General features: G+C 41.3%; 2 protein-coding genes across 2 annotated transcripts in view; both read left to right on the forward strand.

Annotated features, from left to right (window-relative positions):
• The first annotated feature begins 3,253 nt into the window (after positions 1-3,253).
• Positions 3,254-18,404, forward strand: part of LOC133090981 (protocadherin alpha-3-like) — a 120,438-nt gene continuing 105,287 nt past the window's right edge. Inside the window, 2 exon segments of the mRNA XM_061189706.1 lie at positions 3,254-5,524; positions 5,526-5,647. Coding sequence (XP_061045689.1) covers positions 3,254-5,524; positions 5,526-5,627 — 2,373 coding nt within the window. The 3' untranslated portion in view covers positions 5,628-5,647.
• Positions 9,555-12,057, forward strand: LOC133090015 (protocadherin alpha-4-like). The gene has a single exon (XM_061188266.1). It carries the CDS (start codon positions 9,634-9,636, stop codon positions 12,055-12,057), a length of 2,424 nt encoding a protein of 807 aa, XP_061044249.1. The 5' UTR covers positions 9,555-9,633.

Genomic DNA, 18,404 nt, shown 5'->3' on the forward strand with positions numbered 1-18,404 from the left:
TTTTTTTTTTCAACAAAAGGAAGATGTCTTGGGGTGAAATTACTGTCTTCTACTACTCTTTGGTCCTTAGTTATTTGCTGTTTTTTTTCCCCCCCAAATGTATTGATGAATCATGAAATAACTTCCACTAAGTGATCTTAGCTTTAGCCATTTCACAGATAGGCCAGAATATCAATTTCTATCTGGGATCTGCTATTAAAGGAATTGAGGAGTTTGGTGGGGAAATACTGAACTCCATTTAAGGATAATCTGTTCCTGTTGGAAATATATTAGTGCCTTAGAGTTGATAAGCCTCAAAATACAGTGAGTATATATTTCCTGGGAATCAGAAAAGTTCATCTGAGGCTTTACAGAGAAAAACAAATGGCTGAAGCTCTTTCTTGGGATGAGTCATCCCACCTAGAGTACTATAGCTACTCACCACCTTCTTGAGACTAGTGTACAGAAAGTGTGAATGGTCAGATGGAATCTGTCCTACTGGAAGTCTGGCTACTACATTTCTACTCTAGGTAAATGGTAAGCTTTTAAAATTATATCCAGGTGTGCCCAATATCTCCAGGAGTCACAATACATCACTGTATAAGTTCTTATTGATTTCTTATTCCTTATTTACATTTTCTTGATTCAGTTGCCAAAAGAGATGTCTAAGTGAGAGTAGATATTATTCACTGATACCTTAACCACACATTAGCTCAAACCTTTAAACTCATATAGTTCCTTCAGTATTAACTTCATCTCCTAATAATCATTATGGAATCTACTCTGTTATACATTCCCTGTGCCATTCCATTTTGCAGATAGTATACTCTTAAATGTCATGAAATGTGAAGTATTACAGTAAGTTGTGAAAGCCATTTCAATATGAAGTCCATGATATTTAAAAATTTTAATTTTGTCTCTCATTTTAAAACTAGCTACTACCTTTCAAGATCCATCAAAGCACTAACTGGCATATTGATATCTTAATTATTTCCTAGATACACTTTTTTCCAAAATAATTCTTAGATGTTTACTTTTTAAAATAATTAATTAATTAATTTATTTATTGGCTGTGTTGGGTCTTCGTTTCTGTGCGAAGGCCTTCTCTAGTTGCGGCGAGCGGGGGCCACTCTTCATCGCGATGCGTGGGCCTCTCACTATCGCGGCCTCTCTTGCTGCGGAGCACAGGCTCCAGACGCGCAAGCTCAGTAGTTGTGGCTCACGGGCCCAGTTGCTCCGCGGCATGTGGGATCTTCCCAGACCAGGGCTCGAACCCGTGTCCCCTGCATTGGCAGGCAGATTCTCAACCACTGCGCCACCAGGGAAGCCCCCAATATTTACTTTTTTAAAAAAGATTTCTTGATGTGGACCATTTTAAAGTCTTCATTGAGTTTGTTACAATGTTGCTTCTGTTATTTATGTTTTTGGTTTTTTGGCCCTGAGGCATGTGGGATCTTAGCTCCCCGACCAGGGATCAAACCCACACCCCCTGCATTGGAAGGCAAAGTCTTAACCATTGGTCCACCAGGGAAACCCATTAAATGTTTACTTCTTTTTCATGAACTAGTACAACAGAATCAATTAGAAATTATCTGTTTGATATTAACAAATATCATTAATGTAACTACCTTTTTACTTATATTCTTGAGAAAGTTAATTTAAAATATTCACTTATTTATACATTAAAGTTTAATTGATAACTTATTCTATTCTAAATGTGAATGATAAAATATGAGTAAGTTGCAATGCAGGCTTGCATTCAATGAGTACATGGAAAATCTGGTATGAAAACTTTTCTCCTAATATTTAAATTACATTCTTGTTTGTTTGTTTTTGGCTGCACCCTCAGCAATGGAAGCACGGAGTCCTAACCACTGGAGCACCAGGGAATTCCCTTAAAGTACATGTTTGATTTCATTTAAAAAGAGTCTGACTATAAGCAAAAATCTGGGCATTCTCTTACCTCTCTAAATTCAACCTCTTCCCATGAATTTTCTTTGCTCAGCTTCCAAATGCTCAGAGAATGCATGCCTTTTACTAACTTTACAGAGACATTTAGTGTATTTCATTGCCTAGTCTTACATGGGTTGAGTGAGTCATATTCCAAAGTTACTTTTCTCTCTTTAATAATTGGTTAAACACCAATTATTACAAGTAACAGCTTTTTAACAAATTGGAATCCAGAAATTCATCCAGAGTGGAGATTATTAAAAGCAGAATCATTTCATATTGTGAACGTTAGGATATACAGGTAAGTTGAAATGTACAAGTGATGTGGAAATTTTAAAAACTAACATACTTTTCCTTGGTATGATGTGAATATAACAAATATCCAAATCACACAGTGTTTTCATGCAACAAAAACCAAATTTACAGAATAACTGCACTGTAAAAGACTTGTGGCATCTTTATATAAACAGTTGAGACAGCTAACAAAGATGCAGTTGTTGGATAAAGGACACAAGAGTGGTTCGTAGACATTCTACAAAGTAAGAAACATAAGTGAACATATTTTATAAATTAACAATTGCCATAGTAATGTAGAAGTAAAATTTTCAATGTCGTTTTGATGGTTACAAATATCAAAGACCTGATTTTTCTGTAAAATGTAGATTTTGTGGCCAAGTGGTTAAAGTCATGAGTCTTGAATCATATTGAGATCCTACTCAACACCACCAGTTAATATTATTTTTAAGTTACTTAACCTGTACGCATTTCCACTTCACTGTTTGTAAAAAGTGAATCATATTAATACCTACCCCAGAAGGTTGTTGTGAGAATTTAATGGGATAACGCTATTAAAACAAATGAAATAGTACTTGTCACATCGGAAATATTTCCAATAGATGTCCACTACTGTTATAATAGTAATCACTACTTTACTATATTTAACTATATGCCATGGATTGGCCTAATTGAAAGTCATGAATTAGCATAAAAGTTCTAAGGATATATTTTGATAAAATATGAAGACTTTGAGGAGTGCTCGAAGGAAATTACAGGGGAAAAAATGGGGGAAAGTTCAATGGAAGGAAAAAAAGGTAAATACATTTATTTAATACTTACACATTTAGCCACATGATGTCGCTGTCTACCGCAAGGTATTTCACCACAAAAGATATACAGCATTTATTACGTACTAAGATGCTGGTTTTCCTCACCATCTCTGAAATACAGGCACGGAATGATTAAGAAATGAAAAATAAGGAACTAAAAATATTTAAAAATTTTTGATCGATGCAAAAGCGACCCAATATTTGGAAAAACGCTTGCAATGGTGTTTTTCTGGAGAGAAGGTAAGGGAGTCTGGCGACTACTGCTTTCGGTTCTGCATCTCCTATTCTGGGAGGCTGGGAGCGGCCAGGTCCATTACTCCGTCCCCGAGGAGGCCAAACACGGCACCTTCGTGGGCCGCATCGCCCAGGACCTGGGGCTGGAGCTGGCGGAGCTGGTGCCGCGTCTGTTCCGGGTGGCGTCCAAAGGCCGCGGGGACCTTCTGGAGGTAAATCTGCAGAATGGCATTTTGTTTGTGAATTCTCGGATCGACCGGGAGGAGCTGTGCGGGCGGAGCGCGGAGTGCAGCATCCACTTGGAGGTGATCGTGGACCGGCCGCTGCAGGTGTTCCATGTGGAGGTGGAGGTGAAGGACATTAACGACAACCAGCCGGTTTTTCCAATGGCAGTAAAAAATTTGTTTATTTATGAATCCCGGCCGCCTGGTTCTCGGATTCCGCTAGAGGGCGCATCAGATGCAGATATCGGAGCTAATTCGCTATTGACCTACAGTCTTAACTCCAATGAATATTTTACCTTGGATGTTAAAAGAAATTATGTGGAAATTAAATCCCTTGGACTTGTGCTGAAAAAAGTTTTAAATCGAGAGGACACTCCTGAGCATCACTTACTTATAACAGCAGTTGATGGTGGGAAACCAGAACTCACTGGTACTGTTCAACTGAAGATCACCGTTGTAGATGTAAACGACAATGCCCCAGAGTTTGAGAGCACGATCTACAAAGTCAGATTATTTGAAAATGCACCAAACGGTACCCTAGTAGTGACTGTTAACGCCTCTGATTTGGATGAAGGAATAAATAAGGACATTGTGTATTCTTTCAATACAGACATGTCAGCAGATGCTTTGTCGAAATTCCACTTAGACCCTGTTAATGGATACATCAGTGTAAAGGGTAACATAGATTTCGAGTTCACTAAGTTATATGAAATCCAGGTAGAAGCAACAGATAAAGGAAATCCCCCAATGGCAGATCACTGCACGGTTGTAGTGGAAATTTTGGACACCAATGATAATGTACCTGAGTTGGTTGTCAAATCACTCTCTTTACCTGTATTAGAAGATGCTCCACTAGGAACGGTAATCGCTCTGATCAGCGTCTCTGACCGCGATTCCGGTGCCAACGGGCAGGTGACCTGCACCCTGACTCATCATGTACCCTTCAAGCTGGTGTCCACCTTCAAGAATTACTATTCGCTGGTGCTGGACAGCGCCTTGGATCGCGAGAGTATGGCGAACTATGAGGTGGTGGTGACCGCGAGGGACGGGGGCTCGCCTTCCCTGTCGACAACGGCCAGCGTGTTCGTGGAGGTGTCCGACGTGAACGACAACGCGCCCGCGTTCGCCCAGCCCGAGTACACGGTGCTGGTGAAGGAGAACAACCCGCCCGGCTGCCACATCTTCACGGTGTCGGCGCGGGACGCGGACGCGCAGGAGAACGCGCTGGTGTCCTACTCGCTGGTGGAGCGGCGGGTGGGCGAGCGAGCGCTGTCGAGCTACGTGTCGGTGCACGCGGAGAGCGGCAAGGTGTACGCGCTGCAGCCGCTGGACCACGAGGAGCTGGAGCTGCTGCAGTTCCAGGTGAGCGCGCGCGACGCGGGCGTGCCGCCTCTGGGCAGCAACGTGACGCTGCAGGTGTTCGTGCTGGACGAGAACGACAACGCGCCCGCGCTGCTGCTGCCCGGGCCGGGCGGCGGGGCGGGCGCTCTGAGCCAGCTGGTGGCGCGGTCGGTGGGCGCGGGCCACGTGGTGGCGAAGGTGCGCGCGGTGGACGCGGACTCGGGCTACAACGCGTGGCTGTCGTACGAGCTGCAGCCGGCGGCGGGTGGCGCGCGCAGCCCGTTCCGCGTGGGGCTGTACACGGGCGAGATCAGCACGACGCGCGCCCTGGACGAGGCGGACGCGCCGCGCCAGCGCCTGCTGGTGCTGGTGAAGGACCACGGCGAGCCGGCGCTGACGGCCACGGCCACCGTGCTGCTGTCGCTGGAGGACAGCGGCCAGGCGCCCAAGGTCTCTTCGCGGACGTCGACGGGCGCCGCTGGCGCGGAGACGGCGTTAGTGGACGTGAACGTGTACCTGATCATCGCCATCTGCGCGGTGTCCAGCCTGTTGGTGCTCACGCTGCTGCTGTACACGGCGCTGCGGTGCTCGGCGCCGCCCGGCGAGGGCGCGTGCGGGCCCGGGAAGCCCACGCTGGTGTGCTCCAGCGCGGTGGGGAGCTGGTCTTACTCGCAGCAGAGGCGGCAGCGGGTGTGCTCTGGGGAGGGGCCGCCCAAGGCAGACCTCATGGCCTTCAGCCCCTGTCTTCCACCCGGCCCCATTAGTGGGGATAGAGAAGAGCAGCTGGATGTGAAGGTTGATCTTCCTGCTAAAGTGAGTAATTTTTAAAAATCCTTTCAAAAATGTCTTTGTTTTTAATTCTCAACGTTACTACTCCTTTGGAAACATTTTAACAGTTAATTAGTCTTGTTGCTGTCAATAGAGTCTTCAAGGTATTGGTTTTGTGGTTAAAATGTTTGAATTTCTTGTGACTAATGGCTTTGAACCGAATCAGCAATAAGTGGTAAGACCCATACTTGCAGGTTTTTACATATCACTGTAGAATTATTTTATTGCTGAAAATCTGGATAGAAATTAAATATATTTTCCAGGGTAAATTGAATTGATTAGAATATTTGACTTAAACTGTGGTGTGCTAATACCTGCACAATGCTTCAGTAAATTATGACACTTTTTATTGGAAATTCCTACTAGATGTTAGTCCAAATGTCACTGGCGCACTTTCTTTTTATTATGCTTTTACATATTCAGTTTCAAATATTAGTTTATTAAGCCTGTTGCCTCCTATAGAGCCTCTTTTACTCACTTATCCATTTATCTGTATTCTCAGTTCCTCCTTTCTACTTGAACATGATTGTTTTAATTTTTGTGCTCACATTTGGCAATACTGTGTATTGTTGCTAGTTTTCCAATTGGGTAAGAAAAAAACTAGAATAATAAATTTATTGCTTTTAGAATTGTATCATTTTCTATCTTCTGTTTCTCACTACTTTTTATTAGTAAGCATTAAGAAATCAATAGGAAGTGAAATTTTAATACTCTCTTTAGTATATCATCATTTAGAAAATATTGCTTTTGAAAGAATATTATTAATCTTGTTAAGAAATATTATTTTCTATCTGAACAGTGTAGAGAAAAATACTGTATATCTCATTTTAAAACTATTCAATTAGCAAAACTTATTTATTATTAACCTCTTTTACATGCAGTATTAATGATGCTAATGTCCAAAAAGTTCAATAAGTCAGTGTTATTACTGGTGACCCTCCTCTGAATATCAACCTATTAATGTGTGTCATGTAGCAAGTACAAAGTTCCAAATAACTAGAAGTGAAATTATTTTCCATTCATTTCCCTATTTGGTATTTGGTCAGTTCCCCTAGTAAATAGTTCGTCTCGCATTGAAGTTTCTTTGCCAGTGGAAACCAAAGCTTAGGTATGTTAGTGACTGGAGAATGGGCAAGTATTCTAAACCATTAGAGACAAAAATGAAGATACCAACCTTGCTCCAGTGTATTCCATTCTAATTGTGTGGAATACTTTTCCACACAAGTTATGTACTACAACTTCCTACTTCCTTGTTCAAGTTTCCTTGGTGAAACCTAGTTAATACTCAGTGACATTGTGGGATAGGCCAACATATAAAATAGATAGTCCTCCTTTTTTCCACTTCCATTTCCTCTTTCTGGCACTGTCATTTGTGGCCTCCTGTCCATCAAGTATGAGCCACAGCATGTCCAACCTCAGTTCACTATTTTATTAGGTATCATTTTCATCCTATTGTGAATAATAGGGCCATCCAGAGTTCTCGTCTTCCAGGATGTGGGACTTCAGTCTTCAAATCCAGCTCCCCTCTTCAATTTTTTTTTTTTGAGTACAAATGGGCATATAGTTTTATGTTTTATTTTTAAAATAAATTTATTTATTTATTTATTTTTGGCTGCGGTAGGTCTTCGTTGCTGTGCGCGGGCTTTCTCTAGTTGTGGCGAGTGGGGGCTACTCTTCGTTACAGTGTGCGGGCTTCTCATTATGGTGGCTCCTCTTGTTGCGGAGCACGCTGTGCTCTAGACGTGCGGGCTTCAGTAGTTGTGGCACGTTGGCTCAGTAGTTGTGGCTCACAGGCTCTAGAGCGCAGGCTCAGTAGTTGTGGTGCACAGGCTTAGTTGCTCCCCAGACCAGGGCCCGAACCCGTGTCCCTGCATTGGCAGGTGGATTCTTAACCACTGTGCCACCAGGGAAGTCCTCCTCTTCAACTTCTTGACTAACATGATTCTCAGCTAATAAGACATTTTAAAGACTTTTGAGTTTTTTCCTTTAGAGATGTGTTGTCTCTATACCCGGTAAATAGTGAATAGTTCCCAAATAAATATCCTTTCTATTCTTTTGCATTCCTCATCTATGCATTTAATTACTTGCAAAATAAAGTAAATGGACAGGGAGTCCTTTTCACTTCCTTTCAGTGTGTTTGATACTAATCATTTTGCACAAATCTGCAGTTTGGGTACTGGAACAGTGAAACTACTTTGATTTATGTTTTAATTCAGAAAAAATGGGGGAGGGCAGTGTGGCTTTTCGTAGAATGGGAGCTTAGAGCTATTTTCACTAGATTGATTTTTTTTTTGTCTTAGACAACTATGGAGTAAGAGGTTTATGAACATAAAAGTCAAAGAAAGTTTTAAAATAGCTACCATCATGTCCTTCTATATTGTTTTTTGTGTGTCAGGAAAATATATTATGCTCTATTATTTGGGAATTCTTTATTGACCATTAGAACTATTAACGTCTCAAAGATCATGATTGCCAAGAACTGGAATGAAAACTAAGCTAAAATCCAGGTTTTCAATATGGAACTTGAAATATATCTTAAGTAGAGCAATGTCTAAGGAAAATATTTTTGTATCTCTGGAAAATTATAGAGGTTGCTGAGACATCATATTTCTTAACTAGCTACATGACCACCTTAATTTAATGCATTTTATTAAGCAATTGAAGAAAACCAAACCATTCTATAGGGTAAATGTTCAGCAAATACTCAGTAAGTATTCTGAGCTATTGAACTATTATAACACAAATATTCTCTTTAAAAGTTTGTATTTCAAAAATGGAGGATTAGACACACATACCCAAATACCTACAAAAGAGAAATTAATGTAATAAATGTCCCAAGTGATTTGATCTAGATGCTACAGTATAAAAGAAAATAAAGATGCCTGCTCAATTGGTTTAATCATGAAAGTCTTTGTTGGTCAAGAAAGTTTTAAATTGTTATATAATGGGGGAACTGCTTTGAGAAGAGTTTGGAAATGATGGATATTACTTAGGCAGGGAATGAAATGAGTATATCTGTTTCATGAAAAATGTTATTGGAAGCAGGAAATTGTCCACTTTGACTGAAATATATGAGTGCTGTAGGAGAGAATAGAAGTTGAGGCATATTAGATCCTGGAGAACAAGCAAGTGTTTATAAACTGTAAGAGACAAAATGAGAATACCCATCTTGCTCATGGGAGGTGAATAGGTTCCAGTGAATAAAATTATCTGGAATACTTCCCAACACAAATTATATACCGAAACAACCTACTTCCTTGTTAAAGCTTCCTTGCCCACAGCAAGGAAGACTTTCAATTAAGTGCTGATGGTCTTTGCTTCCTTTTTCAAACATTTTTGAAATTCCCTTTCAATGACTTATTTTGGAGATCAGAGTTTTCCTAGAGCTTAATTCTCTGAAATCTTCAACACCGGGAATGTAAAATCCAATGATGAAGAGTGTGTCATCATTAATAACTACCTTTCATCACTCTTAGGAACACACACACAAAAAAAACCTGTCGTGAATTTCCTAACCAACGCTTTACCAATTGTATATTTGCAAAGTGCTATGTTAACTACAGTTGGGTCTCTGTAAATACTTAAAACTTCTATGAAAAAAGTATTTCCACTGAAGTGAAAGCTGCTTCTGTGGTGAAACTAAGGATCACACTCAATCAATCAGTGGTGCAAAATGTGTACCTCAGTAGTACAAAATGAGATTCTATTCTCCAAAGGTGGAATGGATGAAAGAATAATTAAGACTTAGAGTATGCATTTCCAGAATCTGTTACTTACGGTTTGGAGCCACATGATGTCGCTCTGTACCATAAAATTGATCCGATAGAGCGAGAAAGAAAGAAAAAAAATCCCTCCTATTCTTATTGTAAAGAAGCTGCATCCACCATCCAGATGCTGAAAAATGGAGGATGCAGTGGGACTGGACTGAACGGTCAGGAGATATCTCTTCATTTTGAAACAAGACCCGCTTCATGAGAACAAAGCACTGCGGGCTTGAGATGGAGTTTTCCTGGGCAATCGGCCAGGAATACCGGCGTTTGCTGCTCTCACTTCTGTTCCTTTCAACCTGGAAGGCCGGGAGCGGCCAGGTCCGCTACTCCGTCCCGGAGGAGGCCAAACACGGCACCTTCGTGGGCCGCATCGCTCAGGACCTGGGGCTGGAGCTGGCGGAGCTGGTGCCACGTCTGTTCCGGGTGGCGTCCAAAGGCCGCGGGGACCTTCTGGAGGTAAATCTGCAGAATGGCATTTTGTTTGTGAATTCTCGGATCGACCGGGAGGAGCTGTGCGGGCGGAGCGCGGAGTGCAGCATCCACCTGGAGGTGATCGTGGACAGGCCGCTGCAGGTGTTCCATGTGGAGGTGGAAGTAAAGGACATTAACGACAATCCTCCTGTGTTCCCGGGAACACAAAAGAATCTGTTTATGGCTGAATCCAGGCCGCTTGACTCTCGGTTTCCACTAGAGGGCGCTTCCGATGCAGACATTGGGGCCAACGCTCTGCTGACTTACACACTGAGCCCCAGTGAGTATTTCTCGCTGGAAAAACCATCCTATGAAGAGCGAGTAAAACGTCTTGGGTTAGTATTAAGGAAACCTTTAGACAGAGAAGAAGCCCCGGAGATTTTTTTAGTGCTTACCGCCTCTGATGGCGGCAAACCTGAGCTGACTGGCACCGTTCAGTTACTCGTCAAAGTGCTGGACGCCAACGACAACGCCCCAGCTTTCGACAGAACACTCTATGAAGTGAAATTACAGGAAAATGTTCCTAATGGAACGTTGGTAATTAAACTTAATGCCTCAGATTTAGACGAAGGCTTGAATGGGAATATTACATATTCATTCTCAACTGATATTTTACCAAATGTGAAATCCAAGTTCTACATAGATCCAATTACTGGAGAAATTATGGTAAAGGGATATATCGATTTTGAAGAAAGCAAATCCTATGAAATTCTTGTAGAGGGCATTGATAAGGGGCAGCCCCCACTCTCTGGCCATTGTACAGTTATGGTGGAAATTGGCGACACCAATGATAATGTCCCAGTAATGGAATTCAAGTCCTTGTCCCTCCCAATTAGGGAAGACGCTCCACTGGGCACCGTCATCGCCTTGATAAGTGTGTCCGACCTCGACTCCAGTGTCAATGGGCAGGTGACTTGCACCCTGTCGCCCAGTGTTCCCTTCAGGCTGGTGTCCACCTTCAAGAATTACTATTCATTGGTTCTGGACAGCGCCTTGGATCGCGAGAGTGTGGCGAACTATGAGGTGGGGGTGACCGCGAGGGACGGGGGCTCGCCTTCCCTGTCGGCCACAGCCAGCGTGTCCGTGGAGGTGTCCGACGTGAACGACAACGCGCCCGCGTTCGCCCAGCCCGAGTACACGGTGTTCGTGAAGGAGAACAACCCGCCCGGCTGCCACATCTTCACGGTGTCGGCGCGGGACGCGGACGCGCAGGAGAACGCGCTGGTGTCCTACTCGCTGGTGGAGCGGCGGGTGGGCGAGCGAGCGCTGTCGAGCTACGTGGCGGTGCACGCGGAGAGCGGCAAGGTGTACGCGCTGCAGCCGCTGGACCACGAGGAGCTGGAGCTGCTGCAATTCCAGGTGAGCGCGCGCGACGCGGGCGTGCCGCCTCTGGGCAGCAACGTGACGCTGCAGGTGTTCGTGCTGGACGAGAACGACAACGCGCCCGCGCTGCTGCTGCCCGGGCCGGGCGGCGGGGCGGGCGCTCTGAGCCAGCTGGTGGCTCGGTCGGTGGGCGCGGGCCACGTGGTGGCGAAGGTGCGCGCGGTGGACGCGGACTCGGGCTACAACGCGTGGCTGTCGTACGAGCTGCAGCCGGCGGCGGGTGGCGCGCGCAGCCCGTTCCGCGTGGGGCTGTACACGGGCGAGATCAGCACGACGCGCGCCCTGGACGAGGCGGACGCGCCGCGCCAGCGCCTGCTGGTGCTGGTGAAGGACCACGGCGAGCCGGCGCTGACGGCCACGGCCACCGTGCTGCTGTCGCTGGAGGACAGCGGCCAGGCGCCCAAGGCCTCTTCGCGGGCGTCGACGGGCGCCGCTGGCGCGGAGGCCGCTCTGGTGGATGTGAACGTGTACCTGATCATCGCCATCTGCGCGGTGTCCAGCCTGTTGGTGCTCACGCTGCTGCTGTACACGGCGCTGCGGTGCTCGGCGCCGCCCGGCGAGGGCGCGTGCGGGCCCGGGAAGCCCACGCTGGTGTGCTCCAGCGCGGTGGGGAGCTGGTCTTACTCGCAGCAGAGGCGGCAGCGGGTGTGCTCTGGGGAGGGGCCGCCCAAGGCAGATCTCATGGCCTTCAGCCCCAGTGTACCCGACTCTGGGGACAGAGAGGATCAGCAGCCAGCAACTGAGGATTCTCTTTCAAAGGTTAGTTTATAAATATCCTTTATTTACTCTGAAGTCTCATATTCTTTAATTTTTAAAAATTTATTTATTTATTTTTGGGTGCATTTGGTCTTCGTTGCTGCACGCGGGCTTTCTCTAGTTGCGGCGAGCGGGGTTTACTCTTCGTTGCGGTGCGCGAGCTTCTCATTGCGGTGCCTTCTCTTGTTGCGGAACCCGGGGTCTAGGCACGCGGGCTTCAGTAGTTGTGGCACACAGGCTCAGTAGTTGTGGCTCGCGGGCTCTAGAACGCAGGCTCAGTAGTTGTAGCGACCGGGCTTACCTGCTCCGTGGCATGTGGGATCTTCCCGGACCAAGGCTCCAACCCGTGTTCCCCTCACTGGCAGGCGGATTCTTAACCACTGCGCCACCAGGGAAGTCCCTCATATTCTTTAATTCTATAAATTTCTTCTTAATTAAAAAAATTCTCAGAACCAAATTTCTCTGAATTAAATGCTTACTTCTTACATACCTTTTTAAACTAAAATCTTTTAGAATTACAGGACACTAAGGCAATACATGTTGTTTTGTTTTTATTCTTCATTATTCAATGCATATTATAACTAGTGTTATAAATTTTGTGGTTACTATCTTCACCTACTTGTTTTCAGTTGTAATCTGCTTTTAGAGAGCATTTTCTTGTTATTTGCTCATAATACACTGAAAAGTGCACAGAATGAATATTATAGCTCTATCAGCTACTTGGAAGTGAAAACTTCTATTACCTCCACTCCAGAAGCCACTCAAATGCACCTCCCAAATATCTTTCCCCTCTTTCTCCCCCAAATGTAGCCACAGTTTTAACTTTATAAATGATTTTGACCTGTTTCCTAAATTTTGTCTAAATGGAATTGCACAAAATGTGTTATGTGTGTGCATGTGTTTGTGTGTTCTTCGTATTTATCATTCACCATTCTATGGAATCATCCATATTGCCATATGTACTTGGAGTTCATTTAATTTATTAAGTTCTCTGGTACTTTTTTTTATGAATAGGGTGTGAGTTATTTGCTCCACTCTTGAGAATTTTACATTATTTCTCTTTATGTCTATTTCACATATTTCTGCCATCAATATATTTGTAACATTTTCAATGTCCGTGTACACACTTTTCTCTATTATTTAGCTAGGATCGAGATTAGTGGAACATAAACTATGTACATATCTTCTTCTTTAATTGATAATGTCAATCAGTTTCACCAAATGCTTTTACCTGTTCACACTCATGCTAGCACTGTATGAATTCCTATTCTTCTTCATCTCCACAACTTGGCATTGTTAGTTTATTTATATTGTTGCCATTTTGCTGGTTGTGTTTATGTTTCTTTTCTTTTTTCTTTTTAAACAGGTTTTTTGGTTCTATGTTTATTTATTTATTTTATTTATGGCTGTGTTGGGTCTTCGTTTCTGTGCGAGGGCTCTCCCCAGTTGCGGCAAGCGGGGGCCACTCCTCGTCGCGGTGCGCGGGCCTCTCACTATCGCGGCCTCTCTCGTTGCGGAGCACATGCTCCAGACGCGCAGGCTCAGTAATTGTGGCTCACGGGCCCAGTTGCTCCGCGCCACGTGGGATCTTCCCAGACCAAGGCCCGAACCCGTGTCCCCTGCATTGGCAGGCAGACTCTCAACCACTGCGCCACCAGGGAAGCCCTGTTTATGTTTATTGATTTGTAATTGAGGTTGAACACCTTTTGGTGTTATTATTATTGGCCATTTTTAGATCCTATTTTGTGCAGTAGCTGTTCAAGTCTCCTACCTACTTTTCCTATTCTGTTGTATTCTTCTACTGCTTTTTGAAAATTTTCATATTCTGGATATAACCCCTTTCTTGATTTTGCACTCTTCTGCACTGTGACTTGCCTTTTCATTCTTTTGTCCTTTGGTGAATAGAAATTTTTTATTTTAGTTAAGTTCAATTTATCATTCTTTTCTTCTTGATTCTGTTCCATGAAGATAATTTCTTGTGGTGTCTTTTGTTTAATTGGTCACATTACATATACAATCCATTTTGAATTTTTTGTCTTTTTTGGGACATAAGGGTCAAGATTAATTTTCCCCAAGGATATTCAACTGAAGCAAGACCACTTGAAAAAGATGAGTTCCACATGTTTTATAAAACAGTTTTCTGTTATATAACCATGGTCTTTTTGTTGTTATTGTTGTTGTAATCTATTTGACTTTTTTTTCATTAATGTCATGTTGCCTCTTTCATTTCCACTTAAATTTGTATATAAATTCCATAAAAACAACTCAGTGAGGTTTTGATTTGGATTGCATCATATCTACTGAGAAACGTGAAACTAGTTGACATCTTTACAATAATGTCATTCAGTTCATGAGCATGCTCTATTTATCTAAATAACCTGTAATGGTTCTTAATATTTATTTTATAATTTTCTGTGTAGAGGTCCTATATATACACCTTTCATTAGATTTATTCTTAGATAATTGTCATTTGTGATCATTATAAATATCAGCTTTAAGCTAAAATTTTTTTCTGTTTACTAATGGTACATATGAAAATATTTTGTATTTTTGTATTGATGTGTTATTCAGCTAAGTTGCTAAAATAATTTATTAATTCTAATACTTTGTCTATAGGTGCTTTGTATTTTTGGATATAGACAATCATTCTATCAGAAAATATTGAGAGTTGTATTTTTTCCTTTCCAATCCTTATATCTTTTATATCTTTAGTATGCTTTATGGCATTGGGTAGGACCACTAGTACTCTGTTAAACCGAACTGGCAATAGTGGACATTCTTGTCTATTTATGAACTCTAAATGAAAGGTTTCAATAATTTATTATTAATTATGTTTGCTGTAGGTTTAAAAAAATTATTAAAAATTCCCTTCTAGTCCTTCTTTTTTGTCTTCATTTGGATTAGTATATTATAATTATTTCATTTTCTTCTGAATTATCTTTTTAGTTACACATTCTTTTACTAATTTCTTTATTGATTTCCTGGATACTATAACAAACATCATTGACTTGTTTAGTATAGATTAAATTAATACTTTTACCAGTTACAGACAATGCTAGGACCTTGAATAATAACTCCATTTACTTGCTTTCACTTTTTCTTTTAGCATTATGCCTTTCAATTATACATATACTCTAGGAACAGATTACATTATTATTGTTATTGTATACAGTTACTTTTTTAAAAAATTAATTAATTAATTAATTAATTTTTGGCTGCGTTGGGTCTTTGTTGCTGCACGCAGGCTTTCTCTAGTTGCGGCCAGCAGGGGCTACACTTCGTTATGTTGCGTGGGCTTTTCATTGCGGTGGCTTCTCTTGTTGTGGAGCGCAGGCTCTAGGTGCGCAGGCTTCAGTAGTTGTGGCACGTGGGCTTAGTTGTTCTGCAGCATGTGGGATCTTCCCGGACCAGGTCTTGAACCTGTGTCCCCTGTATTGGCAGGCGGATTCTTAACCACTGTGCCACCAGGGAAGTCCCTACAGTTACTTTTTTTTGTTTCTTTCTGGGATCTTTTTCCTTATGAAGAAATTCTTTAATATTTCTTTTAGTGGTGGTAAAGAAATATTTAATCTATGGAATATGAGAAATATGCTTATTTTGCCAGCACTTTTGAAGAATAGTTTTGCTGAATATTAAGTTATGGGTTGTAAGTTATTTTTCCCCCCAGTGCTTTCAGATGACATTCCATAGTATTTTGAGAAGATGGCTGTCAAATTTATTGTTCAGGTAGTGTAACCTTTTTTTTCCCCTCTAGCTGCTTTGTAAAATTTTTCTTTGTTTTTGATTTTCAATGGCTTTATTATATGCTCAATTTTAGTTTTCTTTGGTTTTATCTTGTTTGCAGTTTTTAAAGCTTCTTGAATATGTGGCTTGATGTCTTTCATCAGTATAGGAAAATTCCAGCAATCTGTCTTCGAATATTGCTTCTGCCTCATGCTTTTCTCTCTTTCTCTTCTGTAACTCAAGGAATATGTGTGTTAAATCCTTTCACCATGAGGTAATTATACCACAATAAAGATGTTAAAAAAATCTTTTCACCATATCTCTTACATCTTCTATGCCCTCTCTATTTTTTAAACAACACTTTTAGTCTCTATTACATGCTGTGTATTTTATTCTGACCAATCATATACTTCAGCAAAATTCTCTTCTTATTATTAAATCATCAATTGAATCTAAACTTCAGTTATGACTTTTTTTAGCTTTAGGATTGTAATTTCCCTTTAAAAATAGATTACAATTTTCTGGTGAAATTATTTATTATGTATTTATTTCAATACCTCAATCACAGTTTATTTGTGATCCGTCATATCATTGTAATAATTGGATCATCTGTGTGTCTTTTTTTTATTCATTTTTTTCTCATGATTCTCTTTCTTGGTAAGCCTGATAATTTTGTATTGAGTTCTGGGTATTGTACATAAGAAGCTGTAGTTGTTCTAGATGTAATTATATTCCTCTAGAAATGGATAAAGGACTTATAAATATCTGACAGATATGAGTTTAGAACATTTATGGAAAAGTTTGAATTGAGATAAGTATTTTATTCCTTTTTCTTTTTTGTCTACTACAATGATGTCTGTCATTACAAATCTTCTGAACATTTTATTTTTCTCTCTCCTACTGACACCCAAGTTCTATTTTGTACTCTCATACAAAGTAAAGTTAGTGGAATAAAGATTCTGTACTTTGTTTTAAACTCCTTTTCCTTCCTCCACTCCCCTTTCCTTGGTACATAAGAACCAAGCTTATTGAATTTACTACTCTTTAGTTACCCTCCCTTCTTCTTTCTTACCCTGGATACTTGCTAATGGTATAAGAATCTTGCATCTCACCAAGTTTCCACTCACTTGACCTAGGATTTTTTTTTTTGGTGGGGGGGATTTTTTTTTTATTCAAACAGAAAGTCACAAAAATTATAATCATCCTCATCAGTTCACTCAGTCCCATGTACTTAATTTTTTTTTATCTTGATCTTTTGTTAGCACTTTTATGAATTCATCAGTTTTCCATTAGAGTTCTGAAAATGCTTATTCATTCAGTTCAGCAGTACAGTCAGTTACCAGAAACCTGTACTTGTCAGAGTCTTTTCCATGAATTCCTTGAAGGTGAAACCCTTTTATAGGAACATTTTTGCGAAAGCATCAGAGTACACCCAGAACTGTCTGTAAATGACAAAATCCTTTAAAATGACCACAGTTAAAGATTTGATGAAAGTTTATAACAATGCAATTGACAAGGAAATTTAGTTATTTCTGAGATATACATTTTAAAGTAATAACTAGAATTATGACTTATAACATTATACCAGAACATATAAGATTTTTAGAAATTTCATGTAATGTCTGAAACATTTATATTAACATATTTCCATACAAATAACCCAAAGAAAGTTTAGTATTAGTTGTTTTTTTTGTTTGTTTGTTTTTTTGTACTGCAGGTTCTTATAGTCATCAATTTTATACACATCAATCCCAATCGCCCAATTCAGCACACCACCATCCCCACCCCACTGTGGTTTTCCCCCCTTGGTGTCCATAGGTTTGTTCTCTACATCTGTGTCTCAACTTCTGCCCTGCAAACTGGTTCATCTGTACCATTTTTCTAGGTTCCACATACATGCATTAATATACGATATTTGTTTTTCTCTTTCTGACTTACTTCACTCTATATGACAGTCTCTAGATCCATCCACGTCTCAACAAATGACCCAATTTCGTTCCTTTTAATGGCCGAGTAATATTCCATTGTATATATGTACCACAACTTCTTTATCCATTCGTCTGTCGATGGGCATTTAGGTTGCTTCCATGACCTGGCTATTGTAAATAGTGCTGCAATGAACATTGGGGTGCATGCGTCTTTTTGAATTATGGTTTTCTCTGGGTATATGCCCAGTAGTGGGATTGCTGGATCATATGGTAATTCTATTTTTAATTTTTTAAGGAACCTCCATACTGTTCTCCATAGTGGCTGTATCATTTTACATTCCCACCAACAGTGCAAGAGGGTTCCCTTTTCTCCACACCCTCTCCAGCATTTGTTGTTTGTAGACTTTCTGATGATGCCCATTCTAACTGGTGTGAGGTGATACCTCATTGTAGTTTTGATTCACATTTCTCTAATAATTAGTGATGTTGAGCAGCTTTTCATGTGCTTCTCAGCCATCTGTATGTCTTCTTTGGAGAAATGTCTATTTAGGTCTTCTGCCCATTTTTGGATTGGGTTGTTTGTTTCTTTAATATTGAGCTGCATGAGCTGTTTATATATTTTGGAGATTAATCCTTTGTCCATTGATTCGTTTGCGAATATTTTCTCCCATTCTGAGGGTTGTCTTTTTGTCTTGTTTATGGTTTCCTTTG

Source organism: Eubalaena glacialis, chromosome 4 (assembly GCF_028564815.1).
Source record: "Eubalaena glacialis isolate mEubGla1 chromosome 4, mEubGla1.1.hap2.+ XY, whole genome shotgun sequence".
Classification (NCBI taxonomy): domain Eukaryota; kingdom Metazoa; phylum Chordata; class Mammalia; order Artiodactyla; family Balaenidae; genus Eubalaena; species Eubalaena glacialis.